The sequence below is a fragment of the Diabrotica undecimpunctata genome, chromosome 10, assembly GCF_040954645.1.
Source record: "Diabrotica undecimpunctata isolate CICGRU chromosome 10, icDiaUnde3, whole genome shotgun sequence".
Taxonomy (NCBI): domain Eukaryota; kingdom Metazoa; phylum Arthropoda; class Insecta; order Coleoptera; family Chrysomelidae; genus Diabrotica; species Diabrotica undecimpunctata.
Genome location: NC_092812.1, coordinates 19,864,388 through 19,882,014, shown reverse-complemented (window position 1 = coordinate 19,882,014; position 17,627 = coordinate 19,864,388). Strand labels below are relative to the sequence as shown.

The following is a 17,627-nucleotide window of genomic DNA, read 5'->3' as shown; positions in this document are numbered from 1 at the left end:
TTAACAAGGTCTAGTAACATTTTTCTTGACCTTAGAAATCGATCTTAGGATATCCGCAGCATCACCTCGTAAAGCAGCAGTCAAAGAAACAGCCTTTTCTTCTTCTGTCCAATGATTGGCTGTCGCAATAGCTTCAAATTGTCTAAGGTATATGGACCAAGAAGACTTTCCATCAAATGGTGGCAATTTGAATCCCATATGATGTGTCGTTTCGTCTCTAGGTGATTCTCTTTCACTACCGGATCTAAAACTACTGCATTAAGTGGTGGTAGCACTTTCGTATTAGTTATCATGGTCTCTTATTGTTTGATCTTCTCTTCTACGTTGTTTACATTTTTCTGTATCTGATCGAATGTTCTAGAAACTTTTTCGATTTTCTCGTCGTTTTGTCTATAGAAAATGTCACACTGAGAGTGCAGTACGGGTAAGATACGGCAATGCTTTTCTTATGGAGAATAAACGCGCAGGGTTGTCGGTTTTCTCCAGCTGTTGATTGCTTATTGTCTCACAGGACTTGGATAAAATGCATCTGCCGGCAGTACGAGTAAAATATTTTATATCATGTATACGTATACAGTAGAATAAAAAGGCATTGATGAGTTATTGACAACGAAAACTATGAATTTTGCATATAAAACGTCAACATGAGATATACAATTGAATCATATTCATAAGAGTAACATTTGAACACCTCTTTACAAGAACAACATACAATAACTGTAGTTTTAATGTTTTACATAAAATAGAAAAAACCTACATAATTTCTAGGAAAGAATTTGGAAACTTGGAAATGATATTATTTATAGATATTATATATAATATTCAAATTTCCAATTCTTTCATAGAAATTAGATTTTTTCTATTGTATGTAAAACATTAAAAATACAGTTATGTTGTTTCTATAAATAGGTCTTCATTTCTTTTGTAAAACTTCTGCTACAAATTACCATCATTAACATAATCACCTAAATATGGCCATAAACTTGTTTGTCATAATTAGTATTTGATAAACTCCAAGCTTTCCCTATTTCACCCCCTACCCATCCTTAGGAAAGGGGGCTTTTGGAAAACGAAACTACACTTCAAAATTTAGTCCGAGTTTCAACAGAGAGCATGGAGTCTCATAAGTTTAAATCCGGTGAATTATTTAACGGTTGCGCTAAACTCGTAGTGTTAAATGTGTTGTGTTTTTTCAAAATACGGAACAACTTAATGTAAGTGCTGCTGTAAGACGTACTTCGTTGATGACTGGTGTTAGCGAAAGAAGCATTTACAATTTCAAAAAAGAAAAAGAACAGAGTGGAACGTTGAAATCGCCAAAAAAACGTAAAAAACGAGTGTGCAATCAAATTCTAGAATATTCACATATGACGAGGGTGTAAGAAGTATTCTACGGAGAATTGTTCATTGTGAATTTTTCATGAAAAATTTGCCGCCATTCTTAAAGCATATACATAACTTCATACAAGGTAATGAGAATATACAGCCGTTGTCTCATTTTACTTTATACAGACTTCTGAAAGATATTTAATTTGTTTATAAGAAACGTGGCCGAAGAAGCATCATGGTGGAGCGAGAGGATATTATTCATTGGCGCCATAATTATTTGAGAACTATACGACGTTTGCGAAAAGACCATTGCAATATCATATATTTGGACGAATCGTGGGTTAATGTTGGCCAATCTATAAATTACGAATGGTGCGATACTACGATACAAAACAGTCGTGATGCTTTTCTCAAAGGTTTAAGTACTGGCTTAAAAGCACCTACTAAACGAGGTCCACGATATATTGTTTTATTGCATGCAGGTTTTTCAGGAGGTTTCCTTCCTGGCACACAGCGTATTTTTCTGGCAAAGAAAAATGATGGCGACTATCACGATGAAATGGATGCTGCATATTTTGAGTCGTGGTTTAAGTAGACATTAATATCAAATTTACCAAATAATGGTCGCAAGAATGTCATTGTAATGGACAATGCATCGTACCACTCCCGTAAAGAGAGATTCCCTAACAATTCCTGGAATAAAGCTGCAATCAAGGAATGGCTAGTGGAAAAGACATTTTTTTCGAGGAGTGTTATTTGAAATCCGAGCTATTAGAAGCAGCGCGTGCTTTTAAAGATCAATACGATAAGTATCATCTTGATGAGTATGCTTCACAACATAATCCCAGTATTACCAGTCCAATCAGAGTATGAGCTTTTCGGATATTGGGCTGGGTGCACGGAAATCGAGTTCCCGGAGGTTCCACCCTGTATATTTATAGCTATCAAGAAATGTAATTTAAAATATATTTGTTAGTTTAATAAAGTATACAGTTTTATAATAAAATTCTCGCTAAAAACTTAAGGTCTTTTTATTCAAATTCATGCGTTTTATTTGGCTAGTTGAAGGCAATTATTTTATCAATATATTATTTTATAATAAATAACAGAGCCCGGCGTAGAGATCTGGGTACGGTTCTGTGACTACCACTTGGACCTGCTTGTATCGCCAAGCACAAGGCGTAAAATCCGGCAATTGTGCATTCCTATATTAGCTGTACTGCACTCTCGGTGTGACATTTTCTATAGCTACTTCTTTAATAATTTTATTTACGTGTTCATGTATATGTGTTTTAAAGTGTTTTGAAATATGTATTTGTTAAAGAACCTTTTTTTTAAAAACAATTTTGGATAGTTTTCGCCATCATTTGTAGGGGTCAAATGAGTTGCTCATTTCATTTGATAAACATCACGACAACTAACCTCAATTAGTGTAAGATGCAAAATAATTCTTTTTCTGTATTTTGTACTAATTTTGTTTATTGTAGCACCCTGATGATGCAAATAAAGATTTGCGAAAGCTTGGTTTACTAAAAAGAGTACTTCTTTGTCCTATCTTCCGCTGCACGCCCAAATATTTGAGTTTTGTATATATATATATATATATATATATATATATATATATATAAAGAAGTAAACGTTAAATAGTGGGTTTGCAGCAATAAAAAATGAAACGAGTACTCTTTTAAATTTTTATTCTAAGCTTTCGGACATTGGTTATGTCCTTCATCAGGGAGCTACAAATGTGATGAATAAATTGTTGGCGTTGGTATAATTAATTAAAAAATGTTTCTACTTAAAAACTTAATGGGATTGTATCAACGAAGATGTATTATAATGTTGATAAAATTTATCATAGCCAACAATTTATTCATCACATTTGTAGCTCCCTGATGAAGGACATAACCAATGTCCGAAAGCTTGGAATAAAAATTTAAAAGAGTACTCGTTTCATTTTTTATTGCTGCAAACCCACTATTTAACGTTTACTTCCTTACGTTGTCAGCAAATACTTCTGGTTCATTATATATATATATATATATATATATATATATATATATATATATATATATATATATATATATATATATATATATATATATATATATATATATATATATATATATATATATATATATATATGTATGTATTGTTTTCTGTGGTGTTCCGGGTTTGACTCCGCATTAAATAATTATGGTTTAGAGAAAACCATTCTTTTGACGACGTTTTGGCAAGGTCGTATTTGCCATTGTCAAGTCAGGTAGTTCCGCTTCTCGGTAGTGCTAAAGCTAGTAAGTACTAGCGAGAAGCGGAAGCACATATCGCTCCAGCGGAAATTGCAAGTTTAACATATGAAGTGCATATTAGTGTATATCAAGTTAATTATTGGCATACTATAAACTATCTAATAAAGGTAAAGTAACGTATGAACAAAATCAGAATAATGTTTATTGTGTAGTTTCATTAAAATATTTTCTTTTTGATAAGTTATATTAAACTTCTCTTCCTAATCTTGGGAAATAAGGACTGAATCTTCTTCCTAGCCTCGGAGCAAATGGTGGTGATCGCTGAATCACATACTCTGCAGAATTGTCTGTCTCAAGCCATTTGTCATTAGATGAGACATCTTCTTCAACGTTCCTTCCTAGCCTTGGAATAAAACTGCTCCGTTTTCCTAAAATGAAAAGTTAATAAATACAGAAGAAGTATACAAATAGTGGCAGTATAATATTTGTCATGGCGTTATGAAAAATTGAAATAAAAAAAAATATTTAATAAATCTGGTGGTTCTGGTAATCTGACGTCAAAACTTATAACATGAAATTTCGATTTTTGGCAACAAATATGAGGATTTTGAAATATTACTAAAAAACACAGAATTTAAACTGTTACATTACAAACGATTTCATGTCACGGTAAATGTTACCAAGAAGACGATTTTGGGTGAAATTTATAACAGAAGTTAAGTGCTTTTGAAAATCGTACTAGTGTAATTAAAAAAGAGCAGTAATAAACTGGTGGTAGCGGGTAGATACTCTTGTACGATCCCGGTATGAGATAGATCTACTTCAGATATGCAACCCTGCCCACGCGTGCCATGGCTATCCCCCAACCCGTGCCGGGGGAAGTCATGTCCCCACCCCAAAATACCTACAAAAACAAATAAATCCTCTCACATCTCCATTCAAAAGGAGTAAACCTCACATGAAAGAAAAATCATTGGGGAAGGGAACGGAAAAACACCCCAATTAACTTTCCCTAGTATAATCACAATGGATCAACTCAATATAGAAACGGCCCTTAGTCGCGTGCACCCCTTAAGTGGGGAGAAGGTGCTAAGAATCCTCCGGTTGCCACAAATATTTAGATTTAAGCATGATAAGAACATTCTTACATGGGATGTACGAAGTTTATTCCCGGCCGGAAAAGTGAATAAAGTAATTAAAGAAATGCGAAGACTCAACATTGACATACTTGGATGCAGTGAAGTTAGATGGCCCAATTTAGGCCAGTGCGAAATAGAAAACCACACAATATACTACTGTGGAGATACTACAACAAGAAACAAAAACGGAGTGGCTATAATAGTAAATAAAGAAGTTAACAAATGTGTACTTAGTTTTATAGGAATATCAGATAGAGTTACAAGATCAATGCATAGAAATATAATTCCTAGAACAGAAGCATGACACTTTTAACCTACATAAAAAGATCAAAAACTTAACGGGAGGAAAAGGATCACGAAGTAATAACTTAATACTAGACGAGCACAACAATCTGCTCTACGAAAATGAGAGAATACTTGAGATATGGAGGCAATACATGGAAGAATTATTTAAGGAAGAGCAAGAGACAGAAGTCAGTGTTTCTGGATGTTCAGGACCAGAAATAACACTCAGTGAAGTAACATATGCAATAAAAAGACTAAAAACCAACACCTGACCTGGACCACAACCTGGACCTGATAATATACAAGCTGAAATATTGAAACTATTTGAAAACAACCAACTCAAACTCCTAACGAGTCTACTGAATAAAATCTATGAAACTGCAGAATTTCCTACAGATTGGCTAGTTTCCACCTTCATTCCTCTCCCCAAAAAGGCAAATGCCACCAGATGCTCTGATTACAGAATTATAAGCTTAATAAGTCATGCACTCAAAATCCTTCTTTCTGTTGTTCACTCTCGCATATACAGGGTGGTCCTTAAGTAATTGAACAAAAAGAAACAGTAGATTCTACACTATAAAATATTACGATTTAAGCCAAATTGCTTTAATAAAATGTTGATATTAAGAAAGATACAGGGTGTTAAAGTGCAAAATTAAAATTTTATTTTTCGCTATAACTTTCATGTTTGTAAACATTTATCTATAAAAATTTACAACTGGGTACTGTTATATATGAGAAATTATAATTTGATGCACACTTTGATGTAACTAATAGAGGGCGCCACTTATGCCACGTATGTGGTATAAATTTGCACTTAACTTTTTTGCTCTTTTAGTTACCTGTATTTGGGATAAAAAATATTAAAGATACATTATTTTAACAAAAAAAAGGTATACTTGTTAATAACCTCAAAACTTAACAGTTTTCGAGATAATCGCATTTTAAAAATCAGCTGCATAATTTTGATCTAAGGCAATTACTCCAGGTAACGAAAAAATAATAGACAAAATTAAGAACGGTTTTTTTTTATTTTTATGGAGTTAGTAAGTGAAAATGGTTGTTTCGTTAAACCTAGTCCACAGGGAAAATGAGGCAAAAAAGTTCTTCAGTCAGAAACACATAAAAAGAATGTGGATAAACTTACCAGGTAAGTGTTTCATATTAAAATTTATGATTTTAAACTTCTGCGACAATCGTTTGATTTTTTATGTAGTTTCACTTGTTTTTCGCGTTTTAACGTTGGGTAGGGCTACAGAAACGTTTATTAAAAGAGTTGTAGGTATTGTTACAGAAATACACCAAAATCACTTCTGGCCTTTCCAGCTTGTGGTCATAACGGACGACTCGGATTGCCGTATTATTGTACCACACTGACGATGAAGCAAGTGTGATAGATTTTCATACCTACCTTTATCAGTTAAAAGTCAAAAGATAAAAGTAAACAAGATCTTCTGATATTGGCTTGTTGTAAGGGACAGAAACCAAAAAGGGGGAAATCTAATCATGCTGCAGTGTCGATAAAATATCATGTACGTTTGAGTGAGGGTAAGATGATTAGAGTATGTGCCAAGTCTTTTCTAGGAATCACAATAAAGTAAGAAATTTTATTATCATTGGGAAGCTACCCAGGGAACGTAGAGGTGGCAATAGAATGAGTCCAAAAATGATAAAAAACATGTACAGAGTCTTATTACTATAAAAGCAAGTCAAACGTGAGGGTCTATTTGCCATGTGACTTGAATTTTAACAAATTTTTCGACCATTATCTTCGAAGAGTGCCTCGGTCTATGCATGTGAAGCTTAGTTATTTTCGAAAGTATGTGAATGTTAACTACAACATCGCTTTTGGAACTCCGCTAACTGACTGTTGCTCCACTTGCTTAAGAACAAAGGAGCAGTTGAAAGTAACAACTTCTTTAGCTGTTCGGCAAAAGTTAGCCACTGAGCGGGCTTCTAGAAGAATTGCCGAATCATATTAAACAAATTGAAATAATTTTTCCGATCGTCGGTCATTTCTTTATTCCGCCTGGTCGTATTTTCGGCCTTATAGAAAAGACATTAAAAAAATGCCTGTTATCGTGAAAATTAGTGGCTACGACGATTTAATCAGAAAGCATTCCACTGTGCGGAAAATCGGTATGGATTGGAATGTGTTTGATTGGAGGACACAAACAAAACGAATTATTAAGCTGCCTAGTTCATGGCACTTTGAATTTAATAAGGCAAAGCGGTTTATTTTTTTACAAAAAAAGGCAACAATGTTCTAGTCCAAGATGAACCCAATTACCGAAATGCATATAAAATGCATTTTTGTTTATCACCTTTATCACATGGGTCTCAGTCGATCACTGAAACAATTTTGACGATCGTAATTTCCTCGTCTATACGTTTTAGTTTGGTTAGTATAATTCCACTTCCAGTAACTTTACGTGAATTTTAAGCCCTCCTTCCAGTTCTAGGGTCATCAGTAAATACAAGTATTCTATCCAACGATCGATAATGGTCATGGAACTACAAGAAAAACTTAACATCCTTACTTACCTTGTACATTCTTACAGATCAATCTGTCATTCCCGTTTATTGCCACTAACGCCAACGGAGATTCTTCAAAAGCTTCCAAAAGTTCTTGTTGCTCCTGTTCAGTTGGTTTGTACCCTTCATCCTTCAAGTTGCGCTTCTTTCTGCCCAGGCGTGGGCTAAACCAAATGGAAGGTATTTTGCTTTCGTCTTCTTCTTTAAGTTTTGCTTCTATAGCTGGTTCAAACTGAAACAGTTTAGAAAAAACTTATATAACGAAACAAATGGTATTATTTTAAGCATTGATATATAAATCAAGAATATAATAAAGTGGACCACAAAAGACAGTCCTAATATGTTGTATCGAATTTTTCCTAGTCGTGTTAAAAACAAGTCCAGAGACTCTAGAAATAATTACCGAAAACTGAATTGTCACAAGTTATCCACGAACGTTAAAGAAGCTGTAAAATTGAAAATCGTGGACCTTAAGAAGGCATTTGATAGGAAAAAATTAAAGGACTTATTCTACGCAAGAGAAATATCTCTAGGAATAATCAAAATGATCGAAAATATCTACCAAAAAAACAACCATGATGAATCCATGATCTCTTGCGTTATCCATTCTTGTTTTCTGTTGTTTTTCGTGAACCCGATGTCGTCTTCTACCCTCTGTCCAAAAAGACTTCTAAATTTAAGATGAGACTATGACATAAGGAAACAAGCCGGTGGTACAACATGGTACAGAGAAGCAAATTGTAGACAATCGTGGGTAGAAATGAAGAACGACTATGTAAGAAACGATGCACCATAATCGGTAGAATACGCTGAGAATGATGATGATTTGATGATGATGATATAACAAAATATCAATTGAACATTAAATCCATCTAATACATGGAAATATATAACTACTACTTTACAGAAGGCTACTTTAAAGGACACGAAGAAAAAATAAAATAATATTTTTTTTGTTTTTTTAACTGTAATATTTTTTGGAATTACACAGAGGATATCAGATGCAAATTAAATTAAAATACTATTAAATAAATGAAGGCAAACATAAATAGAGAAATACACGCAGAGGTGAATCAATGCACTTGAACTGTTTGAACTATTTTGGTATAATGAGGAAAAAGAGCAATAGTACCTTTACTGACTACTGTAAACTCTTAACAATTTCTTAAAAAGTTAATAACAATTGTAGTGTATGTTTATATTGCAAATAAAAGATAGGAGTACAAAAATTAACTAGAAGAAAATTATGAAACCAAGAAAACAAATAAAATCATTGGACGAATATTTGATGGAAAATCAAGAATTAAATTAGAAATATTCAAGATAATCTATAAATTATCAAGTGTGTATTGTGACTCTTAAGTCAATAAAAATTATGAAAATAATAGAAATAATTATGACAAAACAGTTACAATGGTTGATGGTTGATGGAGATGGACGATAGGATGGCAAAACGTAACTCAGTAAGAAAAAAGAAAACAAAGTTCACGAAAAACCTATTATACCTGTCTGTACATCTCAGAGTTTGAAAGATAAATTATTTACTTGGAGAAGATCTAAAATAGACACTGCGAATAGATAAGGATGGAGAGAAACCATTAATTACAACGTACGTTGATAAAGGAGAAAGGATAAAATAAAATGGTGCAATTCAGTACCTTAATCTAGAAAATATACACAAAAATATAGTAATTTGACCCCGTTTTGCAACAAAGAACCAAATAACATTTTTTCGAAAATGAAGTTCTTGGTTTGAATAGACTGTAAATAATCCATATTATAAATGTTCTGCAATAACGAGCCATTGCTTAATAATTGCAGAATAATAAATTCGGTGGTACAAGTTTTCAATTTCGAACCAAGTTCGAACCAACTTTGGTTCCTTGTTGCAGGTATCTGTAACATCCGATAGTTGTTTCCATGTTGTAGATTTATTTCATTAGGTTTCTGATTACCATTGGCAATCAATAATTGTGACAATGTTACCTTACCAAAATAAATTTCTATCTCAAAGAGTGCAACAAATTATGAGAAATGTAAAGTTGATGCCATCAACTTCCACTGCAGTCAAAGCGATACATTGATATCGGGTAGACGTGTTTATCGATAAAGTCATTAAGCTCCCAGTTTTTGTGACAATTAGAATATTTAAATTTCGTGGTGTTTAAAAATATTTACATATTATTGTAAAATAGTGATAAAAAGTGAAAATATTCTCCCCTGATGGGGGAGAATACCAATAAGACGCCAATGCGCGAACTAAATACTGCTGAAGTTGTTAGTGAACAAGATATGGATACAGGAATTAATACCACCGTTTCTCCTGCTACGAGGGAAGTAAAACTTTTTAATATTAATTCTAATAATTACGACTTTCAAAATTGTTGTGTATATGTTGAAAAGGCCAATGATCAGAATATAGGCCGATTGCACCCTATGGTTGTGGGTGATATTTTACATCAAAAATTAAAAATCAACAATATTAAGGAAATTAAAAGTATAGGAAGAAACCGTGTTAAAGTAATCCTCAAATCTATTTTGGATGCAAATAAATTAGTCAGTAATAGTCATTTAAAAGACGATAATTTAAAGGCGTACATTCCCAATCACCTCTTAGAAATCAAAGGGCTGATACGTGATGTCGATACCAAATACAACATTGAATATTTGAAAAAATATATGACCTCTAGTTCACAAATTATTGATATTAAAAGAATGCACAGGAAAATAGAAAAAGATGGAAATACAGAATATGTACCTAGACGTAATGTTTTAATTACATTTGAAGGCAATTGTTTACCAAACTATGTTGTAATTAATTATGTATATTTTCAAGTTGAAAAATTGTTAGGTAAAGTTACACAATGTTATAAATGCCTCAAATTTGGACACATTTCTAGACAATGTAAAGGTACACAGGAATACTGCATACGATGTGGAGAAATAAAAACTGATACACATACATGTGATGAAAAAAAAATGTATTGCATACATTGTAAAAGTGATAAGCATATATCGATCTCTAAAAACTGTCCTTTTTTCGAACATCAAAAAAAAATAAAAAATATCATGATTGAACATAAAATTTCATATTTGGAGGCCAAAAATTTAAACGATTCTTCTTTTTCTGGTCTTATTTGTAATAACAGATTTGAAATATTGTCAAATTCAGATAGAGAGTTTCCCAAATTAACTAACACATCTGAAGTTAATAAACCTGCTTATTCCAACCTATTGAGACCTAATTTACAGAAAACCAAAAATATTAGTCAACCAAGTTGTAGTAAATCAAGCACTGATTATAGAGAAAATAAAAAAAGAAAAGTATCATCTCCAACTTCCGAATATCCTACATCTCCTCACATCCCTTTTAGATTTGGACCATCTCAACCTCTACCACCCTTAAACAAGGAAAGTTTTTCAACTGTAGACAATGATAAAAACAAATTAGTAGATTCTTTAGTAATTCTTTTCTCAGATTTTATTCAAAATATTAATTGTTTAGAACAGGCAAAATCACTTGATATCAATATGTTAGCCAAAGGTATTAATAATGTTTTAGATAATATTTTTAAAAAATAACTAATCTAATTACTTTCAAAGCTAAACTCAAAATAATACAATGGAATGCTCGATCAGCTGTTGCTAACAAAAACAGCCTTCTCAACTTTTTAATAACCGAAGATATTGATATAGCTTTAATAAGTGAAACTTGGTTTAAACGGGATGTTGTTTATAGTTATAGAGGTTATAATGTAATACGCGAAGATCGGGATGACGGCTATTCCGGAGTTGCTATTTTAATTAAAACTGGTATTCCCTTTGAAAACATAAAAATTAAAAAAAATTATAATAAAGAATTGCTTGCTTGTGGTATTAAAATCAATTATAACAAAAGTCATTTAACTTTACTCTCTTTATATAGGTGTCCGAAAGCTAAAACTAACACCGAAGATTGGGATAAGTTATTTTCTCAATTAAAACACCCTTGTATCATTGGAGGAGATATGAACGCACATAATTCTCTGTGGGGCTCATCTAAAAATGATAAAACAGGCCATCAAATTGTGGAGACAATTCAGAATCTAGATTATGTGGTAATGAATAATGGACAACCAACTTGCCAAACGAGACCAGGAAACACAGATTCCATGATTGATGTCACATTTAGCTCACCTTCTCTCTTTGATAAAATTTCGTGGTCTGTAGATACTGATACTTTGGGATCAAATCACTTCGTTATAAGGATTGTAATCGATATCTTGGGAACTGATGCGAATATCATTTATCCCAGCAGTAAGTGGAACATTAAAAAAGCCAATTGGTCATTATACTCTCAGTTTATTGAAACCTTATTAACTAACAACCCTCACGCCTACTCAGACACGCAAGAAAAATATAATTTCCTTATTGACTGTATTAATGAAGCTTCTAAACAATCAATTTGTCAATATAAATCATTTAAATGTAAACGTACTCCCGCTCCGTGGTGGGATTCGGAATGTGATGAATCCGTTGCGGAAAGAAAGAAAGCATTAGTAAACTACAAAAAAAATCCTTCTCTTGAAAATTTTTGTAAATGCAAAGAAGTGAATGCTCGTGTCAAAAAATTCCTGAAATTAAAGGCCAAACAAAGTTGGGTTGAATGGTGTTCAAAATTAAATAAACAAACTCCATCTAGTCTTATTTGGAACCAAGCAAGGAAAATGAACAGGAAAAAAGTTAACTTTCCACTGCCTCTAAGTAACACATGGGTAGACGACTTTTTTGATAAAATAGCTCCACCTTACGTAAATAATCAGATAGATGTAATACCATCTGAAACTCTCTCATCTGATCAGAATCATTTTCTCTTAACACCTTTTTCAAGAGCTGAATTAGAGTTTGCCCTTGATAATCGCGTTAGTACCTCACCAGGATATGATGCAGTCAAATATCCTATGATACAAAATTTGCCAGATAACGCAAAAGAATTACTTTTAAATATATTTAACCAGATAATTTTTGAGGGTAAAGGCATAATCGATTTTAAGCGTATTATAGTTGTCCCTATTCCCAAACCGGGAAAAAACCCTAAATTAGCTGAAGCTTACCGACCTATATCATTATTATCATGTATATTGAAGACTCTTGAACGGATGATTAAAATTAGGTTAGATTGGTGGCTAAGGGATCAAAGTCTCTTACCCGCTAACCAACATGGCTTTAAGAAAGGTTATGGAACCTTAGATTCCTTAACAACACTTGTTGTAGACATTCAGAATAGTTTTTCCAGGAACAGTTATGTACCTGCTTTATTTTTAGACATCAAAGGTGCTTACGACTCGGTATCTCTTACAATTCTCCAAGAAAAAATGATTAAATTTTTTCATATTCCAGCGCAGTTTGCTTCTAACGTTGTGAACTTGTACACAAATAGGATAATTTATTTAAAAGACAATCATACTCTTATAGGACCTAGACTTAATAACAAAGGATTACCTCAGGGCTCCGTTTTGAGTCCTATTTTGTTTAACATTTACACAGCAGATCTACACAACATCACTATTACTAATATTGCATTTAATATTGTACAATATGCTGACGATTTCTGTTTGTATACAGAACACAAAAAATATCAGCAATCTATTGAAAACCTGAATGAAGTGTACGGATTCCATAAAAAATGGTTTATAGAAAATGGTTTAGAAATATCCTGCAGTAAATCCCAAGTTTGTTTATTTACCAGACATAACTTTCCTAATGCTAGTACAATCAATTTAGGTGGGCACCAATTTTCCCTTAAAAACACAATTAAATATCTGGGAATGATACTCGACCAGAAATTGACCTGGAAGTTACATATTGATGACATGTTGAACAGATGCAATAAGGGATTAAACTTTCTTAAATCAATTAATAAAACTTGGTGGGGATCGGATGTTGAAGTAAGTTTATTATTTTACAAAGCTTACATACGATCTATTTTGGATTACGGAAGTGTTTTGTATGGATCAGCAAGTAATGTACTACTAAATAAAATCAACGTTTTACAGAACTCAGCCTTACGAATATGTTTAGGAGCCATGAGATCCACTCCAGTACAAGCTTTATATTTGGAAGCCTTAGAACCTCCTTTAAACATAAGACGAAGGTTTTTGTCCAAAAAATATTTAATGAAAGTATACATACTGAACTCATCTCTATACGAAAAGATAGTCACTTTGAATTGCCATGACCTGACAAATAAATATTGGCAAAAAAAGAAATCTCCCTTACTTTGCGAAGCGTATAATCAAAATATAGCACTTTTAAAAAATATAGATAGAACGAACTACATATTCAAAAATTACTCTTCTTTCTTTTTACATACAGATATTATTGTACCAAATTATAGTGAAAATATATATTTAAATAAAAATATTGTTCTATCTATAACAAGCAAATACAAAGAGGCAATAGCTCTATATACAGATGCGTCTAAATCTCCAGATGGAACCGGATGCGCTTTTTTTATACCATCGGAACATATAGAAAAGAAATTCAAACTGAACCCGGAAACTTCGATTTATACAGCAGAGGCTATTGCAATATATGAAGCTTTATTATATGTAGCTGAATTTGAGTTTGCCCATATTCTAATTTTGTCGGACTCCTTAGCAGTGTTAAAATCCATTGGTAAATATGGACCACCTAACTTACAAGACTGCCCATACATTTATAGAATTAAACATATTATTCAAACTCTTTTAACTAAAGGAATCAATGTACATTTTCTCTGGATTAAAGCACATGCAGGATTTGAACATAATGAATATGTTGACTTATTAGCCAAAGAAAGCATTTTAACCGATACTGGTATTCTACATAAAGTAACGCTTTCTGACAGTATTGTTTCTTGCAAGTTAACATTACTTCGAGAGTGGAGCTACCAGTGGAAGGAATACTCTTTTGTGAACCCAAATAGATACTCTATAATTCAGCCAGATATTCCCAAATTTCCTTGGTACAAGTCTTTTAGAGCTTCCAGGAGGCACATAACCTCCATTATTAGAATACGTTTCGGACACGCATGTTATCCAAAGCACTTATTTAAAATAAAGGTTTTGGATGATGACAAATGTGAGCATTGTGGAGAGGAAAGTGATTTAGATCATATATTTTTTGGTTGTTCTAAAAACAGAGTCTTCTCATCCAAACTTATAAATGATTTATTAAAATATAAACTAGCAGCTCCTTGGAATATACTATATTTATTATCACTTGGCTCTGTAGATATTTACAACTCCTTAATTAAATTTTTAAAAGACAGCAAATTATCATTATAATTCTCTAAAAATCATTTAGTTAATCTTGTTACCATTGTCTTAAACCATTTGTATAACTTCCTCCTTCCCGTGACCTAGTGTTGTTGTGTCTTATATAAATAAATGCCTTGATAGGTCCCTAGGCGAGAAGAGTGTGTCCCTGTTCTCCTAATATCGATGTAATAATCTTTTATTTTGATAGGGCATTTAGGTAAAAATTATAATGATGACTGTCTTAGTCCTTTTGTGTCTGGCTGTATGACGATAAGTCTAAGCCAAAAAAAAAAAAAAAAAAAAAACTTCCACTGAAGCTTATGTTTTTACAATTTGCGAGAGGTATGTGTATTGATTTATATATTTTTTTAACATTTTAACATTTTTAAAATTTAGTAGAATATTGTATTTTTTAGTTGCTTGTATCTAATAGTATGTTAGTTAACAATTTTTAAAATAATAAGCTCTTTTTGTTTATAATTTTTTATTTCCACTTTGATTTTTTTTTGTAATATGTAAGTTTGTTCCTTATTGCAAAATTATTTTTTAGGTCCAGCCAATTAACAGAGAGGAAAAGCAGGCAACAAGTACTAGCAGTAGTTCATGAGCAGAATTAGAAATCAGTAATTTTAATTAACAGGATATATCGATTACTAACGATGTGGGTAAGGAAGAAGATTCTGTTAAGGATAAAAATTTCGAACCTACCTACAGTGACATATCTTTAGATGAAAGTTTAGATCAAAATCTAAGTAAACAGTCTACTTTGAATGCAGAAATATCTTTCTCGGGTCGTCCAAGAAAAGGAAGAAAGAGAAAATTTGCACAACAAGACAGAAAAGAAAGAAAAATAAAAACTAACAGCAATATGGAATATTATTCATCAAGAGAAAAACTATTAAAATCAAGAGATTTTATCAGATACATGTGTTCATGTGCCGCTAAATGCCATGAAAAATTTTCTGTTCAAACCCTTCAACAGTTTTTCGAACTATTGGCGCTTAGCTGATTATAATCTACAAATTACATTTATATCAACATCCGTTAGAAAACATCCTGCACAGAGAAAAAATTTGCAGGCCACTAATCCTGCAGAACGACAATTGTCAAGAAAATACTTTATAAATAAAGTAGTAGTTTGTAGAAATATGTATACCAATACATTGCAAGTGTCAACTAAACGCATAAATACTGCTCTTCAAAAGGTAAGAACTTTGACTACAGTTGATAAGCGAGGAGTCCGCGGTGGCACAAAAAAATGTCAGCAGATGAAAGAAATATTATAGTTAACCATATAAACCAGTTTCCACGGTATGTATCTCATTACTGCAGAGAACGTAAAATGGACCAAGAATTTTTGCAAGAAGGAACTACTTTATCAATAAAATAATGTATAATCTTTACAAACCAAAAAGTGAAAATCCTGCCAGTTTCTCAACTTTTAAAAGGGTTTTTTTGAATGATTTTAACTTGCGACTAAAAAAGCCAAAAAAAGACACCTGCAATAAATGTGATGCCTTTAAAATTAAGATACAGAGTATTAAAGATGATGAAAAAGAGGATATTGTTAGACAACAGGAACTGCATTTGGAACAAGCTGAATTAGGAAGAAAACAAATGAACCTTGACTTAACCAAAGCAATAGAAGATGAACAAATAGAAACTCTGACCTTTGATTTAGAAAAAACGCTGCCTTTACCTCGTATATCTTCAAATATTATATTTTATAAACGACAGTTATGGGTATATAATCGTAGAATTTATGCAGGTAAGAAAAAAAATCCACTTTTCATTTCTGGTTCGAAGGACAGGCAGGCCGTGGAGCTCAAGAAGTGGGATCTTGTGTAAAAAAATATTTTTTTAGTAATGTTAGCGATAAAGTTGAGCACATTATTCTGTGGAGCGATTCTTGCGGAGGTCAAAACAGTAACATTAAAATAGTACTTCTGTTAAAATGCCTTCTAGAGTAATCACCACATTTAAAGACTATCAGGTTGAGATTTTTAGTTCCAGGTTATACGTTTCTTCGAAATGATACTGATTTTGGAGATGTGGAATTTGCACTTAAAAGGCAACATAATATATTTTCACCTGGGGAATATAGCAATATAATGAAAACTTGTAAACAAAAACGACCCATTAATGTAAATATTATAGCATAAGAAGATTTTTTGAGTACAGCAAAATTAGAAAAACAAATCACCAACAGAAAAAAAATAAAACCAACGAGACAATAAGTTGGTTACAAACCAAAAAAATTAAATTGTATAGAGATAAGCCTTGTAGCATATTTTTTAAAACGACTTATCAAGACACTGACGATTATCCAGAAGTAAGCATAAAAAAGGGAACAGGAAGAGAACCTTCAACTGGATTACAGTTTGCCACGTATTTCGAACCATTGTGGCCTAAAGGAAAGCCAGTTTCGGAAGCAAAACTTAAAGATATACAAAGTTATCTTCACTTAATACCCTTAAGTTACCACGATTTCTATACAAATCTTATAGCAGATAAGGTTGAGTTTACCGAAAGTACAAGCTGATTATAGCCGCAAATGTCAAACATGGAACAAAAAATTTCCGTATAGCAGTGTTGGCATGTTTTTATAATGTAGATGCTGTATGCCTCAAATATAAAAAGATAAAGCTTTAGAAAAGTACATTTTGTTTATATTATGTTATGAATTCTGTAATTTTCGACTTATATAAAACAACAATGAGTAAATATTTGTTTCTTTGGAGATTAATTGAAGTTAATTATTATAATTTTTTTTTAGCAATTACCCATTGATAGATTAGGGGATAGATTTGGCA

The 17,627-nt window shown here is 32.4% G+C and overlaps 1 protein-coding gene across 2 annotated transcripts in view; it reads right to left on the bottom strand.

The window, feature by feature from the left end:
* Nucleotides 1-3,753: 3,753 nt before the first annotated feature.
* LOC140452096 (uncharacterized) overlaps nucleotides 3,754-17,627 on the bottom strand; it is a 92,713-nt gene continuing 78,839 nt past the window's right edge. For both annotated transcript variants that reach the window (XM_072546160.1, XM_072546161.1), the window contains exons 2-3: nucleotides 7,544-7,766; nucleotides 3,754-4,003 (exon numbers count right to left, since the gene is read on the bottom strand). In XM_072546160.1, the coding sequence (XP_072402261.1) occupies nucleotides 3,822-4,003; nucleotides 7,544-7,766 (405 nt within the window). In that variant the 3' untranslated portion in view covers nucleotides 3,754-3,821. The remainder of the gene's footprint in view (nucleotides 4,004-7,543; nucleotides 7,767-17,627) is intronic.